The sequence below is a fragment of the Diadema antillarum genome, unplaced genomic scaffold (assembly GCF_040938485.1).
Source record: "Diadema antillarum isolate AM-2024a unplaced genomic scaffold, OU_Dant_1.0 seq00000498_RagTag, whole genome shotgun sequence".
Lineage (NCBI taxonomy): Eukaryota > Metazoa > Echinodermata > Echinoidea > Diadematoida > Diadematidae > Diadema > Diadema antillarum.
In genome coordinates this window covers 213616-231536 of record NW_027271457.1, presented here as the reverse complement: position 1 = coordinate 231536, position 17921 = coordinate 213616, and the positions used below count along the sequence as shown (strand labels likewise).

The following is a 17921-nucleotide window of genomic DNA, read 5'->3' as shown; positions in this document are numbered from 1 at the left end:
TGACGATCAAACATCATGTATAAAGAACAAAACATAAGCATAAACAAACTTTAATTGTGCTTGGATGATAGAAACTAACATCGCTGTCGGAATTGCCACGTGGTAGGTTGGGCTGGACATCACGTCCAAAATAAAACCTGAGGAAATGACCGGCCTTATTTGAAAGTGACGTGCAAGAAGGTCGCATTGATCACAAATCTATTTGAAGATGTAAATAGTAGTAGACAGGATCGTGTAATGTGGTAGTACCTGCCATTGCCTGTTCGTGCTGCTGATGGTGTACTCGGGCATTTCTAGCAAATTCAATATCATAGTAGTTGATTTCTAAATATTTTTTTTTTCAAATGATAGAGTTTATTGACTTCTCGAAGCAACACAATTACACAGAGGATGGATGAAATACAAAATTATTACTTCAACACAAAGTCATCTCTTTAATACAAACAATTTAAACACTTACCTGTGTCTTATATGATCTCTAAACATGCTTATGATCAATTTAGACCTCATGTATTACCATCATTATTCAAGAAAATCAAATTATCAGTCAAATGCTGGGCAAAGTAACTTTTTTAGTGTGTTAAAAGGAAATATTGGGACTCTAAAGTCATATTATCCTTTGTAGGAAGGGTGTTCTTAATAACTAGACCAATGAACTGAAAAAGATTTATTAGCTTTAAAAAGGTTGGGCACGTTCAGGTGTAAACAATGAAAACGATGACATACGTATGAATGAGTGTTTTCATTAGCAATCACGAAACACAAAAAAAACCTTTAAAATACAGGTATTATCCACATTTATTGGTAGGAATGAATGAAATATTTAAAGCAGTCTTGAACTGATACAGATTTCAAACGTGGACTGAACGCGGCGTGTAAGTATGGAGGTATGTTCAATTGAAGTGAATGCAAACTAAGTGGTTTGTATTGGTAACGCCATTAGATGGAAATATTGATTGCAAATTTAGTTCTAACATGCCATCAATATGTGTAGAGGAGACGTTTATCACATTTTATTTAAGGAGTTCTCCGATTAATCCCCGATTCTGAATCCTCTTTTTTTTTAGGGGGGGCGATGGATTTCTCTTTTTTTTTCTTAGGAGATATAATTGAGTTTGCTTACAAACAACAAAAATAACTGATTTTAGTCATTCGTTCAAGTCATTATCATAATTTCTCAAATGAAAAATGAAAATACGTTGTCATTGCTGATGATGCTATCGTGTGTTCAGGTGGCTCTTGTCCACATCGTTGTAAAAGCTTTGCAAAATCAGAGAGGGCGGAGAGAGGTGGCGGGGGAAATATCATTTCCAACAACACAATCATTTTGAACATAAGTTTCACATTTACAGTATATGTGTATATATCATTTTTGAAATGCCTTGTACTCTTCCCCCTTGAGCTTGTATCAACAACAGCAATCATGTTTTTTTGGCAATAACATCTCACTTGAATTGAATCGAATCGAAATGAATTGAATATAATTGAATTGAATTGAATTGAATGATTGCTCCTCTTTCTATTTGTGCATCCTCCCATTAAAACATGGAGACGATCCGGGACACTAGATACGGTCGTGATGATTACCAGTGAACCAATACGAAGTCATAAGATGGTTCCCAATAAGGATGCACAGGTACAAATCTAACCCTTTGCCTAATATCACAGTCTTGTTAAACTTCAATCAAAGTGAGTATGTATCAGTGAGCCTCCTTTTCATATTTGCGTCTTCTCGTCCTTGTCATACGACGTCCGAATCACAAAGAGGAGCTTTTGCAGGAAACACGTGACGGCATCTAAAAAATGATAGTGATAAGAGAAAAAGAGAAAAGAAATGAATATAAAATACATATCATAGCCTCATACACCCCATCTGCGTACTTCCACAATATTTTTTCATGTTTACCAATTTATATCTTCTCAGTGATCACGTAATCATCGGAAATCTAAAGAGTATGTTTTATTATTAGAATAAGATCACACTTAATGTAATGTATGGCATTATCAATATGTCGTCTACTAATTCCTCTTTTCGTTTGCCATCCATTCATTGAGTAACATCTTAATGACGTCTGTGTTGGTGTTGCTTTAAATGAATGTTGTTCCAAACGAAATTACGCAAACAAAAGTGCGCCCTCTCTCGCACAGGAAATTACACTGCCTTGAAGTTCTATACAGCTTATTATTCGGATTTTAACAAAGTATTTCCGTCAAAAGGAAGAAAGAGAGAATGGTTGAATATGAAGTTAGTGGTGCTGTTGCTGCTTTGTGGGTAGCGAAAGGTAGAGGTGGGGAGAGTCAGAAAGAGAAAGAGAGAGAGAGACGTAGTTGAAAAAAAATGAGAAAAGTGAAGAAAGGAGAGGAGAAAAACACCAAACTTATTTTGATAAACTTTGTAAATCCACACGTGATGCTTTCTGCGCTGTGAAAGTTTTCAACCGGTTCGTGTGTGTGTGTGTGTGTGTGTGTGTTTGTTTGTGTGCGTTTGGGTGTGAGTGTGTGTGCGTGTGTGTTTTTGTGTGTGGGCTTCAAAAATGTTTAAGTCATTTACACCATAGACCATTTTATACTTTGGGAAGTTTTGGATTTACAGTCATTTAACTCAGCGCGAATTGTCACTTGAACGCAACAGCGGAACATTGTAGTCATAAAGTCTTTGACTTACTTATTCCAGGCAAGGTGATCTTAAGACGAACAAAGACGATGTAAACGATGACGCCTGAGAGAATAAAGAGGAAGGCGTAGAGGAACTCGATGACCGGGTCGCTAATAATGGGAGCGACGATGAGATACAGGGAGGATATGACAAAGATGATTGGAAGCACAAGAGGGACCTGCAAAGAAAAAAGTTTCGAAGGATTTTCATTAAGAAAGAAGTTATTGTTTATTCGATAATTACATTATAATTACAAAGCTTCACGGCGTCGGGAGCACATTTTCTTTCTTTTTTTAAGAACTACTAACCTTTCTTCTTATGTAACTGAAGTTGCTCCGCCTTTTAATAATTTTGGTTAGAAAATCATTGTAAAGTTGTTTTTACGCAATGTGTGCGTGTATCTGTGTGCCTCAGAGTTCAGAATGATTATATTTCCATATAAAGTAACACAAAGCCATATACATAACGCTTACATGAGTACATAATATGTGACCGTGCACCTCAAAACGAACATAAAGTCGCACACACTGATTTTGCGTGAGGACTGAAAATAAGTGAAATGGGTCAACCTAGCCGAACTTGACTTTTTCATATTTTCTGAAAGAGCGGGTCTTCTTTTACATTATGCTAAAATTTGGTATCATAAAACGGGCAGGAAAGTGTGTTTTTTAGCAGTTTATCTCGAACATTTTTGGTAGAATAGTGTGATTAGGTGTGTCTTTGGATTCCCTTTTTCATTTCTGAAATACCTTGTCCACACTCTTCACTTTCAACTCTAATAACTTTTGAAAGGATAGTGCTACTGCTTGAAAGTTGGCATTAATTATGGACAGAATGTGTTCATGAGGCATGCTTAATTTCAGTTTAATCTGATAATCCCTTCATTGTTGTTACTCTGGTGGTTTACTTCCTGTTTTATGTTCCATTCATCGCACAGCCAGCACGGTTTGGTAAGGATTAAGCGCTTGAATAGACACTGTACTTCAGAGCCTCTTTTCTCAGTTCACACTTTTCCTGAGTTTGTGCTTTCTTTCCAATAGTTAGATAGGTTAGGAGAGACCATTTGATTTGAGTTATACATCATTTTAAAGTTTAAAGTCTGCTCTTTCAGAATATGGTCTTAACTAAAAATTCATGTCTGGCGACTTTTTGTTTGTTTTGAGGTGCAGGGTCACATATATATTACGGTACTTTAAATATTTTAAGGGACTTTACATATTTTAAGGAACCTTAACTGTGCTTCATTGCATATCTTTTCCACGCTACCCCTCCTTACTCTTTTTTGTTACAAACCATGCTATAGCCATGTTTATGATCGTGTTTATTCTCTCCTACAATGATAACTATATGGACATACGACGACATAGTATTCACCTTAATCGGTCTTTCGCTATCAGGATGAGTTCGTCGCAACACAAGCAGGGAAGTAACGGTAAGCCCGTAAAACATCCAGACGGCGAAGCTGAAATAGTTGAGGAGCGAGTCGAAGTTGCCCATGAAAATGAGCACGGAAGCTGTAATCGACTGCCAAGATCGAAGAGAAATGATCAGTAGTATGATAACTTATAAACTTTCCGTCCCTTACTCCACAATGTGGGACGAAAACACCAGTCAATAATTGTTCTTCCTAAAACTTCTCATGGGATGTGCATTACTGCCGAATTTTAGAGAAACGACCCATTAGTCTTATCTGTTTATGTACAGACTCCAATCACCCCATTATGGCAATAGGAGTAGCATTAATAGTACCAGTAGTGTAGTAGAAATAACAATGTTGATAGAGACAATACTTTTAATAACGAGGTTAGTGTTAGTAATAATTAGCAAATAATCAACGTTGTGAAGGTGATGGGACAAACTATCACTTCCGAGGCGATCTGGACGTAGCTATCTTTCCGAAGCGCAACTGAGGAAAAATAGCGTACACATTCAGATCGCCGAGGAAGTGATAGTTTGTCTCATTGCCTGAAACTAAAAGTTGATAATTTGCTTTATTTATTCCACATATAGGGTCCTAGAATTTCCCATTTTATTAACCATCTAAAATAGTTTTAGTTGTCTTTAGGTATCCTTATTAGGGCTTAGGCTAAGTGTGCGCGTAGATGACAAAAACAATGAATTTGCTGCGCGCACCGCGCGGCACCGAAGCGAAAGTGCGTTGCACTGTGTACTATCAAGTGACCTAGGTCACATGATAGTCCACAGTGCAACGCACTTTTATTTCGCGCGTACTCATCTTGCGTTAGGACTGTGTGGACTGTGTGGAGATCAGCGAAACAAAGGGACTATCAACATAGAAAGTAACGAACTTTTCTTCTCAGGTGATGTGATTGGCAAAACTACGCTTCATCACGTGGTCAGCTCTGGACCAATCCTATTGCAACATTCTTAGTACGTGGAATATAACAAAAAATGTTATAGAAAGATTATTAGTAATAATAATAATAACAATTATAATAATAATAACAATAATAATAATGATAATGATAATAGTAAGAATAACAATGATGATAACTATATCAAAAACAAAATTATACTTGATACTCAATTTTTCTTGATCCAATGGCAGCCTATAGAGTGTTGCAATTGGTGCATGCCAGGATCGTGGGATAATAAACATCATTCGGCTGGCAGGAAACGAGTTATATCGATTAGTCAAAAGGGATATGGTGAGTTTAAATAAAATTTGGTTAATGCGGATTCAAATTCGAGAACTCCAACTGAAAGTCAAGAGGAATTCCTCAAAGAGGAGCGCCTTGACAAAATTTAAGATGGGCGTAAGCACCACCCTCAACATTTTCTGTTTATGTATTTTATTCTTTACAAAAAAACAAAGGAGGGCACGCCCGGTGCGCTCCCCCCCCCCCCCCCCCCATCTGCACTGGACTGCGCCACAGTAATCCTACATGCAGATAATCGCAATTCCCCCCCCCCCAAAAAAAAAAAAAAAAAAATTAATAATAATAATAATAATAATAATAATAAATAAACAAATAATTATAATAATAATAATAAAAAATAATTAAAAAAAATTAAACATGGAATCGTCACTGCTTACGACAAAAATGATGGCGGGCTGCGGAGTAAATCTCTTGGCGTGAACCATGCTCAGTATCTGGACCATGTGACCTTCTCTAGCCGCAACGAAGGGTAGCCTGGATCAGGAAAAAGAAAATAAAAGAAAGCGAAAAAGAAATGTCAGCGACACTTGAATGAAGTAGATATAATAACGACCTCCAGCGAGGTAAAATCAACACTGAGGGTTGAAAGACGTATGGTAGTAGATAGGAAATATCTCAGGGGTAAATGAGTGATCTAACAACGAAACCAAAAATTTGCCAGATTCTTCTAGGCGTTTCGAGGAGGGGTTGTGAGCACCAAAATAGAGGGCGCTATCCGTCCTCACTCCTCTTTCTCGTACGGAATTACAATCACGTATTGTCCCATGCCTTTGGGTCATTTTTTACCTCCACCAACAGGAAGGGGGAGGTGTTTCTTATAGTGATCATTGGCGTTGGTTTGTCTCCGTGCAAAATAACTAAAACACGTGTACACGAATTTGAATGAAAATAAATTTGTGTAGTGATCCGGGAATTTTTAGTGAGTATTTAAAGACACTCAGTCGTGGCGAGTGGTTTGTGCGGCACGGAGACGAACGCAACACGCTGCCTCCCCCATTCTGTATCAAATGTAGTGACCCCCGAATGAGAATAGCGCTGGCTCAATGGGTCAGCGAAAATACGGTAGGCTACAAGAAAGCTCCCTGTGCTTATCTCCTAACCCAAAATGGCTGTCCCAGCGAGCCACGAGAGCTTCCGAATGGACGCCCACTCTCAGTGCGCATGCGCATGAAGAGAGGCCAAAAGAGCCACGCGTCTTCTGGCCTCTCTCTTCCAATCACCGCAGCTCGCGGTGACAATATTTGTGTATGATGCGTACACACACACACGCACACACACACACACACACACACACACGCCGCAGCGTCTTCTGGCCTCTCTCCTCCAATCACCGCAGCTCGCGGTGACAATGTTTGTGTATGATGCGTACACACACACGCACACACACACACTTGTCTCAGTGGTAGCATTGCGCAATTGCATGCACAAACTTCGGTCGTTCGGAGTTTACGTACCATTAGGGACGGCGATCGGCTGCCTTTAAAGGATGATTGATCTTTTGCAATTATTAGTTCATAAACTTGGGAGTTCTAGCTGCGCATATTTTAGGCTTACATGCGCGCATCAAAGCGAGCGACAATGACCAATGACAATGCCAAGTTACTCATTCAATGTAACCATGACTGGTATCGGGGATATACAATTTGTTATAATCAATCAAAAAGATTATCATTAACAATATTTAAAAAGTATATTTAGATTGTGTCTTCTGTATGTACTTTAATACGCCTAACATTCGAATGCAATCGACCCTATATTGATAAATAAACTGATAGATAGTAGTGCCGTATATATTGAAAGATAGTAAACAAAACAGTGAAGAAAAGACATGGCGACTTCCTAGTCTGTCGCGCAGCTGGAAGCTAATGACGTAACAAAGGTTTCTATATTGTAAACTGAAAAATTCGATGCCTGTATGGGTGGAAATTAGGTGCTGGCTTTGCGGTGGTCTGTGCCTTTCTACTTATTATTCTTAAATAATTGATGTCACTGGACAGTGTGATATCGGTATATGGGTGAATCGTATTCTTCTGGACGGATAACATTATCAATTTCAACTGAAAAGTCAGTTTCCTTTGTGTGGGAGAAATGGACTTATGACTGCATAAGGAAAATTGATTATATAATGAAGCGTTTAACGTATAGTATATATACGTTGTCTGCAGTAACAAGGCGACAGTTATACATGATATGCCTACGTATTTGTGTTTTTTTGTCCGGTTTCTCTTTGAGTTGCTACCGCTTTTCTGCTTCCTGACAATGATCCAAAAGTATTGAAGCAAAAGAGATCTACAATTTAAGTGAATGCATAGTTGACTGCGATTTGAAATGTTGTCCAAAGCCAACGAAGGGGAAATATTTTATGATGCATGATATTCTTTTAGTTTCCATTATTTTCAATTTTCACGTTACAGTCAAGAATTAGTCTATAATAGATGATTGATCAAAGTGACACATATTGTATTGCTCTGATGGCATCATTACTTTCCAACAGTGGTAATAATTATGATTATGAATCACTGAAGTAATGAAAACGTTTATGATTCTGCTATCAACTACATACAGATTTTCTGTCGTGTGATTGTTCAGTGTTTATCTTTTACGTTCAAGTTTGTATAATATAGTAATTTCTTGTTTGACGGCAGCCTATTAAATTCAGGCATATTTGTGGTGTTTTTGTTTTTCCTTACTGTCAAATAAAAAAACAAACAAAACAAACAAAGAGTGCTGTAGCTCTTCCTTGCATCAATGAAAGTGAAACCGAGGCTTGCCGGGTTGAATATACAATTCTGAAGTGTTTTATTGTGCATTATGCGATTGATGCTCGTGTGTGTCCAGGCAATATATGTGTGGTTACCGCATGCTTCTTTGAACATTTTCTACCCGTTTTCAATACAGCGGAATGCCTTCTATTTGTGATTGTGCATCACAAAACAAACAACAAACAAAAAATCGCAGACACTGATTTTTTTTTTTTTTTTGTCATAGCCAAAATAGGTGAGATTGGTCATCCTGGTCAATCTTAAATTTTCCATATTTTCTGAAAAAGAAAAACTTCATCTACATTATGGTAAAAATTCTTATCATAAAACAAATGGAAAATTGTGTTTTTGCAGTTTTTCTAGAAAACCTTTTCTTGCAGAATAGTATGATTAGGTCTGTCTTAAAGTCCCCTTTTCATTTCTTTAAAAAAAAATCAAACACTCTTCACTTTCAACTCTAGTAACTTAAAAAAGTGATGCTACTGCTTTGAAAATCAGTATAGGTCATGGGCAGAATGTGTCGATAGAATGAATAATTCAAGCTCAATTTGATAATCCCTTCACTGCTTATGCTGCGGAGTTTTACTTTTTTTTTTGATCTCAATCATTGCAAGGCTATCAAGGCTTGGTAAGATTAAGCACTTGAATAGACCAAGGAGGTACTAGGCGACCTCTTTGAATAGACCTTGTACTTCAGAGCCTGTTTTTCTCACCAAACACTTTTCCATGCAGAGTGTGAGCTTTCTTATCAATATTTAGATAGGTTAGCAGAGTCTATTTGAAGTGGGTTGTGCATCATTTCCAAGCTTAGAGTCTGCTTTTTCAGTATCTGTCCTTAACTAAAATTCTATGTCAGGCGTCTTTTTGTTGGTTTTGTGTTGCAGGGTCACATTTCCCCTTGTATTAAGGGACGTGTTTGGGGCAAGCTGTTCCAACAGTTCTTAGAATCTAACAAACTGCAGTAAGATTTTATCCCCATCCCAACCCTCATCGCCCTTACAATTCTTCTACACATTGCGAGTTGTGTATCCTATTAGCACTATGTATGTGTTATGGAAAATGTGATTTTTAAATTCATCATTAAATATCAGAGGGTGTTCTTTGCTGACAACCCGGAAATGATCATGCCACTCTCTCTTGAGAATAGTCTAATCAAGAGTACGATCTGATTGATGGACGCCACACTACAATTGCCTAGCAACAAATGGACGTTAAGTATCCCATTAACATTCTCCAATCGAAGCGAAAGTAAAAGATATTCAAATTCTCGAGTGCTCTTATCGTAAACATGATGTGGTCACTGTTGATGGAAAGATTTTTGGAGCAAGCTGCACATAATATGTTCCTCAGCGGCAATTCTTTACTTAGAAATGACATATTTTAATAACTTTCACGGTATAAAGGCTAAAGGATTACCGTGCATAAAACAAAATGGAAATTGGTAATGTATTTTTTTTTCATTTTCTTAATGAAACTCATTGTTTAGGATCCATAGCCTGGTTGTACCATTCTGTCTGGATCAAAGCTGCGTCATGTTTAACTTTAGTTTACCGAAGAAACCACGCAAGCAGGTAGGATACAAGAGCTAATAATGTTTTATCGGAATTGGAATCCGAAAAAAATTAATATTATGCGGTTTTAAAACAACTTCCACTTGGTTCTGACAAAAATGATATGAGTCATATAAGCTGAAAGCCACGTACATTAAAGGAGAAGATGCTGAAATGGTGTCACGCATCGCAAAATCGACCAGAAAAAAAAATCTTCACCTTTTCAAGTGTGTCTGTGTGTATTTTCCTCTTTCTTTCCCTTTTTTGCGTTTTGGTGCAAAAGTCAAATGAAGATATCTGAAGTAGAGGTATCGCCATGTTGGCTCTCAATGTAATATCTTTATTGGTGAAACAATGTGAAACTTTCATATATTCTTTCATATTCTTCATTTTGAAAGTGTATCATAAACATATGCCAGATTGAATTTGGAAATCATCGAATACAGACGAATACACCAAATGAGAGAACTAATAGCCCCTACAGCTATATGGAATATGAGGAATGAACGCCTTTTTAGAAGCCTTAAAGTCATAATTTACCATTTGCAGATGAAACCTAGCATTAGTGCTTCAAAATAGTTATAAAATGTGAATTAGGAATAAGAATAACCAATGTCAAAATTTGAGCCAGTATAATCGATGTTAAATACTGTTAAATATACGAAATGTGAACAATAGTTAGTTATATTATACAAATATTTACAGACTAAACCGTCTACAGTTATACAGTTGATGAAACAAATAGTGATATCTCCTAATATTTTAGGCTTCATTGCAGAAATTTATATGGTAGGATGTTTCATGATACAACTAACCTACATATTTGCATCAAAAGTGATATCCTGAATATTTTTTTTTTTCATCACTGCTCCCAAACAAATTGCCAAAGGTAAACGAGACCTTTAAATTCTGACATGAAATTCATCGTCGTAAAGAAAAACAGAGTGAAATGTATACGTTGGATGATTATAACACAGGGATGGACATCACATGTCAGTACAACGGAGAGGCATGATCATGATGATCAGAGCAACAGTACCATGAATCACTAATAATATGCTACACATAATACCATAACTTCCTTAATTTCAATCCGATATTTGTAATTCGTCTACAATCCTGTGCCTTTAATCTTATTATATTGTTTCATGACAGCCAACTTGGTACAATAATGGTGAAGCTTTACCCATACTGTTCAAGGAAACCGGCGCTGATATTATCTTAGCGACACAAGGCTCATGAATATCTGAGAGAAAACGATGTTTAAGATAGAAGCGATGCGTCACCGAGACTGAAACAATACAATAATGAATGAGCTTTTGTTCTAGCCTTCGATCAAGGCGCTTTCGATTGACCTCTCACTGCGTGCCAACTTTTCATCCTCAGTCTGAGATGAACACTCCACTTGCCTCAGAGGCTGAGGATTATGCTGCCCGGGAGAACGTTTGGTATCGAGACTAGTAACATAGTAATAACTTCTAGTACTATAATTTCTGCATAATGTATTGTTTGGCCTCTTTGATGTAAAATGCAATTTCCCATCGCTTACAAGCCTCACGTATATAGACCAACGATATCATGTTTTGAGGTATCATGGATTTTTACCGACAATCTCGAAGTTACAATGAAAATTTCAGTTTGGAAAAAGGAATTACTTTTAACGGACTTAAGTGCGTATTATGGATGGCAACAACAGAGAATATAAAATGGACTATAAGTGCAAATGCCACAGGAATATCGTGAGTTGCATAACGTTTTCTTATTGACTGATCATTTTCGGAAAAACAAAATATACAGCTGAAAAACGAGATATTCGGAAGAGAGCGCCAGCTTCGGTAAACCATTGTTGGCATTCTATAAACAACCCTGAAGTAATATATGATCATTTTTGTTTTGTATACATCAAGGTCATTTCATGTAAAATAATGCTTTTTCTCTTTTGACGCTGAAATAATACATAGAGCATGGAATCGACGTTGACGAAAACAAATAAGGGATGCCATTGAACAATGATACAAAATGATATGTATAGGTGAAAGGTAAAAATTCTGATGTTAGATAAACCTGAGAACCACGGCATTATTTCGGGGTTTCGGTTAGCAGTACGTTTTTAGTTGTATGTTAGGAAATAGATGAGGCATTTCTGGCTTCAAAGGGGAGGATATAAAGAGAGGAAGACACGGATAAATGAAATGAGAAAATACATTGACTGCCAAAGGTTGCAATACTAGTCTGCGGCAAGTTAAGTTTGGATTAACGCTGATATCCACGCTTGCCATTCAATGGAATCACATTTCCAGTGCACAACAACATTATTGTATTATTTTGCCTTTTCGTCGTGCTTGATTAATGATTCCGTGTTTCAAAATGTCTGAAAACCGGGTTTTTCTCCTCCTTACATAATAATCCAAAGAGCGGCGAATGACGTCCTTGCCGCGTCGTCGAGTATTCTAACACACAGAAGATCCATAGTTCGCAATGAGGTCATAATGTGCATGCTCAAAACGCGCGCATTTTCCCATTCATAACGTATAGACGTGTGCTCGCATTGGCCACCTGTCGCAAGTAAGGTAGAGAGGTAAAGGCAATTTTTCTGAATTTTCCAGAAAAAGAATATGCCTTCAAGCTAATGAAAGCCATATGCGCCTGCACTACAGCATCATTTGAAATAACTACCCGGTTGGGTCGATAACGTCTTGAAGTGATTGCCCACTATGTCACAGTGTTCTGGAATTCATTAAAAAAGGCATAATATTAACGGCATTTTGCCTGGAAGATCTTGATGTGCCAGTGTCTGTTGACCTGCGGCCGAGAATCACAGCTTTGATCGGAAATCTCCTCATTATGCACGCTTTGCGGCGAGGATTTATTTTCCTTTTATTGATATGATTGCCTTTGGGCTCTTCTTTTATGATCTTAGCGGTCATTCATGAGAAGCCAAATAAAATTGTCTGACTTAGAAGATGCATTCAAAGAGGGGACGCCGGCAGGGGAATAGCCGCAAGCAGGGTACTCGACGGTAGTATATGCTCTATATAGGTCAGTGTGAATGCAACACATTCTATCAGATATTTGTAGATTGTTTCTCACTTTGAATAGTCATCGTTATTTCTAAAATGAAAGAAACACTTAATGTCTTAACCCTGTGCAGAAATAACGCAGGGATAACAAGCTGTAACCATATAGGAGCACAGTCATTGCTATAATAATCTACGAGGAAAGACACATTTATTTTCTTAACTCTGTGCAGAACGACTTGGGATATGATAAGAGGTAACCTTACCGGAGCAAATTTGAAGACATTGAATTAATATTTCAGTGGATAATATCTTATGGGATTAAATTATTAATCCTAATGTGAATTCCTTGGCTAATGTTTAGACGCCACATTACGCCACATCGCCGTTTTGTGGTTTTCTATTGGGACACTAAACTTGTGGCTTAAATTGTCAAAACTGAATAAAAGCACGGACCGAAGACAATGTTTTATGTAGAAGTCTATTTTAGTAGACCAACTCGTAAGTTTTTAGAATAATATAAAAAATGCGAAATAAGGTCATGATTTTATGGAAACGTGGTTTACTAGACCGATAGCAGCACAGAAAAACAAAAAGAGCAGTACGTTCTAAGGGTCGAAAGAACATTCTTGTGCAACAAATATAAGATTAAAGTTTTAGTAGGGTATTTTTTACAATGATTATAAGGAGTGCAGCGTCGGTGATACACAATTAACCACGAAGGGTACCGGCACCAGTGTGCGTGATGCTATTGATTTACGACAATATTCACGATTTCATTTTTCATATTGATTTATCCTCAATAAATTGAATAGAGGTAATAGCAATACCCTATCTAGACCCTAGTCGATTTCACTGAAGGGAGGATCCAAAAATCAGAAAATTGGTTGTTTTCCACACGTTCACAGAATTGAGACAGCGGCCTGTGTTTGCCGTACCGCGGCTCGCTGTGTAAAACACTAAGAAATAGTCAGAGATCACGATGACGTCATCATGTGAGCGCTGAAAACGCGCGTACTTTCTCGTTCCTAATATACAGGCGTGCCCGCATTGGCCACCTGACGCACACGGAGGGGCATATCAAGTTCCTAATTTCCCTCAATTAACGCCTTTTTTCCGAGCAAAATCCCTGATAAATAAGACTCTGAACTATCACCTAAAGCCCCAGTAGTCAATGTCCTATCCGCTGTACTGATGTGGAATATATATTTATATTAAATACGTTTGGTATATTAAAAGAGAATTTAAAACAAAATGAAATCAGCCAGCTTTTCTTGTCAATCACGCTGGTGTGCTCATGTACACAACGTCCGGCCAGGCATCAAAATTTTTCATAGAAAACCGTTTACGTTTACCTTTAGGAAGTAGAAAAGGTCTTTTCCCGTATTTCACTGTAATTTAAAAGGTACTATTTTACAAGTAACTTCGTCTGTAGGGCCAGACGAACTCAGAATTTCTCGGTTATAGAATTTAAAGAAAAGATGACGCTGACAGGGAAGTAGCCGCAGTCATGGCACTCGACGGTAGTACCTGGTCTAGTCATGTCATTAAAAAGAAGCAAACTCACATTAAGTTTTAATTATCACCTTACACCTAATCACCTTATTACCCCCCCCCCCTTTTAAATCGACCAACTCGTAATCGCTTGGAATAATATGAAAAAGTGTGAAATAATAAAGTCATGATTTTAGGGAAGCATGGTTTAATAGACTGATCACAGCACTGAAACAGAGAGCAATACATTCTAGCTAGGGGTCAAAGGAACTTTCTTGTCTATCAAATATGTGATAAAAATTTTTGTAGGATATTTCTTTTTACAAAGATTATAATTGAGTGCAGCGTCGGTGGTGCACAATTAACCACGAAGGGTACCAGCACCAATGTGCGTGATGCTATTGATTAACGACAATATTCACGATTTTATTTTTCATATTGATTTATCCTCAATAAACTGAACTAGAGGTAATAGCAATACCCTATCTAGACCCTAGTCGATTTCACTGAAGGGAGGATCCAAAAATCAGAAAATTGGGTGTTTTCCACACGTTCACAGAATTGAGACAGCGGCCTGTGTTTGCCGTACCGCGGCTCGCTGTGTAAAACACTAAGAAATAGTCAGAGATCACGATGACGTCATCATGTGAGCGCTGAAAACGCGCGTACTTTCTCGTTCCTAATATACAGGCGTGCCCGCATTGGCCACCTGACGCATACGGAGGTGCATATCATGTTATCGTTTTCCCCAAATAACACATTTTCCGAGCAAAATTTCTGATATAGAAGACTCTTAACAATCAGCTGAAGCCTCAGTAGTCGTTGTCCTTTCTTCGCTGTACTGATGTGAAATATATTTTTAAATATTGTTGGTACATTAAAAGAGAATTTAAAACAAAATGATAATAGCCTGCTTTTCTTGTCAATCACGCTAGTATTCTCATGTACACAAACGTCCGGCCAGGCATCACAATTGTTCAAGAAAACCGTTTATGTTTACCTTTGTGAAGTAATTTCATTTTCTTTTGTATTTCCACTGTCATTCAAAAGGGCTAACTTAATAAGGAGCTCGTCTGTAGGGCCAGACGAACTCAGAATTTCTCGGTTATAGAATTTAAAGAAAAGATGACGCTGACAGGGAAGTAGCCGCAGTCATGGCACTCGACGGTAGTACCTGGTCTAGTCATGTCATTAAAAAGAAGCAAACTCACATTAAGTTTTAATTATCACCTTACACCTAATCACCTTATTACCCCCCCCCCTTTTAAATCGACCAACTCGTAATCGCTTGGAATAATATGAAAAAGTGTGAAATAATAAAGTCATGATTTTAGGGAAGCATGGTTTAATAGACTGATCACAGCACTGAAACAGAGAGCAATACATTCTAGCTAGGGGTCAAAGGAACTTTCTTGTCTGTCAAATATGTAATAAAAGATTTTGTAGGATATTTCTTTTTACAAAGATTATAATTGAGTGCAGCGTCGGTGGTGCACAATTAACCACGAAGGGTACCGGCACCAATGTGCGTGATGCTATTGATTTACGACAATATTCACGATTTCATTTTTCATATTGATTTATCCTCAATAAATTGAATAGAGGTAATAGCAATACCCTATCTAGACCCTAGTCGATTTCACTGAAGGGAGGAACCAAAAATCAGAAAATTGGGTGTTTTCCACACGTTCACAGAATTGAGACAGCGGCCTGTGTTTGCCGTACCGCGGCTCGCTGTGTAAAACACTAAGAAATAGTCAGAGATCACGATGACGTCATCATGTGAGCGCTGAAAACGCGCGTACTTTCTCGTTCCTAATATACAGGCGTGCCCGCATTGGCCACCTGACGCATACGGAGGTGCATATCATGTTATCGTTTTCCCCAAATAACACATTTTCCGAGCAAAATTTCTGATAAAGAAGAATCTTAACAATCAGCTGAAGCCTCAGTAGTCGTTGTCCTTTCTTCGCTGTACTGATGTGAAATATATTTTAAATATTATTGGTACATTAAAAGAGAATTTAAACCAAAATGATAATAGCCTGCTTTTCTTGTCAATCACGCTGATGTTCTCATGTACACAAACGTCCGGCCAGGCATCACAAATTTTCATAGAAAACCGTTTATGTTTACCTTTGTGAAGTAATTTCATTTTCTTTTGTATTTCCACTGTCATTCAAAAGGGCTAACTTAATAAGGAGCTCGTCTGTAGGGCCAGACGAACTCAGAATTTCTCGGTTATAGAATTTAAAGAAAAGATGACGCTGACAGGGAAGTAGCCGCAGTCATGGCACTCGACGGTAGTACCTGGTCTAGTCATGTCATTAAAAAGAAGCAAACTCACATTAAGTTTTAATTATCACCTTACACCTAATCACCTTATTACCCCCCCCCCCCTTTTAAATGGACCAACTCGTAATCGCTTGGAATAATATGAAAAAGTGTGAAATAATAAAGTCATGATTTTAGGGAAGCATGGTTTAATAGACTGATCACAGCACTGAAACAGAGAGCAATATATTCTAGCTAGGGGTCAAAGGAACTTTCTTGTCTGTCAAATATGATAAAATTTTTTGTAGGGTATTTCTTTTTACAAAGATTATAATTGAGTGCAGCGTCGGTGGTGCACAATTAACCACGAAGGGTACCAGCACCAATGTGCGTGATGCTATTGATTAACGACAATATTCACGATTTTATTTTTCATATTGATTTATCCTCAATAAACTGAACTAGAGGTAATAGCAATACCCTATCTAGACCCTAGTCGATTTCACTGAAGGGAGGATCCAAAAATCAGAAAATTGGGTGTTTTCCACACGTTCACAGAATTGAGACAGCGGCCTGTGTTTGCCGTACCGCGGCTCGCTGTGTAAAACACTAAGAAATAGTCAGAGATCACGATGACGTCATCATGTGAGCGCTGAAAACGCGCGTACTTTCTCGTTCCTAATATACAGGCGTGCCCGCATTGGCCACCTGACGCATACGGAGGTGCATATCATGTTATCGTTTTCCCCAAATAACACATTTTCCGAGCAAAATTTCTGATATAGAAGACTCTTAACAATCAGCTGAAGCCTCAGTAGTCGTTGTCCTTTCTTCGCTGTACTGATGTGAAATATATTTTTAAATATTGTTGGTACATTAAAAGAGAATTTAAAACAAAATGATAATAGCCTGCTTTTCTTGTCAATCACGCTAGTATTCTCATGTACACAAACGTCCGGCCAGGCATCACAATTGTTCAAGAAAACCGTATATGTTTACCTTTGTGAAGTAATTTCATTTTCTTTTGTATTTCCACTGTCATTCAAAAGGGCTAACTTAATAAGGAGCTCGTCTGTAGGGCCAGACGAACTCAGAATTTCTCGGTTATAGAATTTAAAGAAAAGATGACGCTGACAGGGAAGTAGCCGCAGTCATGGCACTCGACGGTAGTACCTGGTCTAGTCATGTCATTAAAAAGAAGCAAACTCACATTAAGTTTTAATTATCACCTTACACCTAATCACCTTATTACCCCCCCCCTTTTAAATCGACCAACTCGTAATCGCTTGGAATAATATGAAAAAGTGTGAAATAATAAAGTCATGATTTTAGGGAAGCATGGTTTAATAGACTGATCACAGCACTGAAACAGAGAGCAATACATTCTAGCTAGGGGTCAAAGGAACTTTCTTGTCTATCAAATATGTGATAAAAATTTTTGTAGGATATTTCTTTTTACAAAGATTATAATTGAGTGCAGCGTCGGT

The 17921-nt window shown here is 37.8% G+C and overlaps 1 protein-coding gene across 1 annotated transcript in view; it reads right to left on the bottom strand.

Moving 5' to 3' along the window:
- Positions 1-1402: 1402 nt before the first annotated feature.
- LOC139733838 (b(0,+)-type amino acid transporter 1-like) overlaps positions 1403-17921 on the bottom strand; it is a 91984-nt gene continuing 75465 nt past the window's right edge. The window contains exons 8-11 of the mRNA XM_071644644.1: positions 5715-5811; positions 4031-4180; positions 2666-2834; positions 1403-1796 (exon numbers count right to left, since the gene is read on the bottom strand). Coding sequence (XP_071500745.1) covers positions 1717-1796; positions 2666-2834; positions 4031-4180; positions 5715-5811 — 496 coding nt within the window. The 3' untranslated portion in view covers positions 1403-1716. The remainder of the gene's footprint in view (positions 1797-2665; positions 2835-4030; positions 4181-5714; positions 5812-17921) is intronic.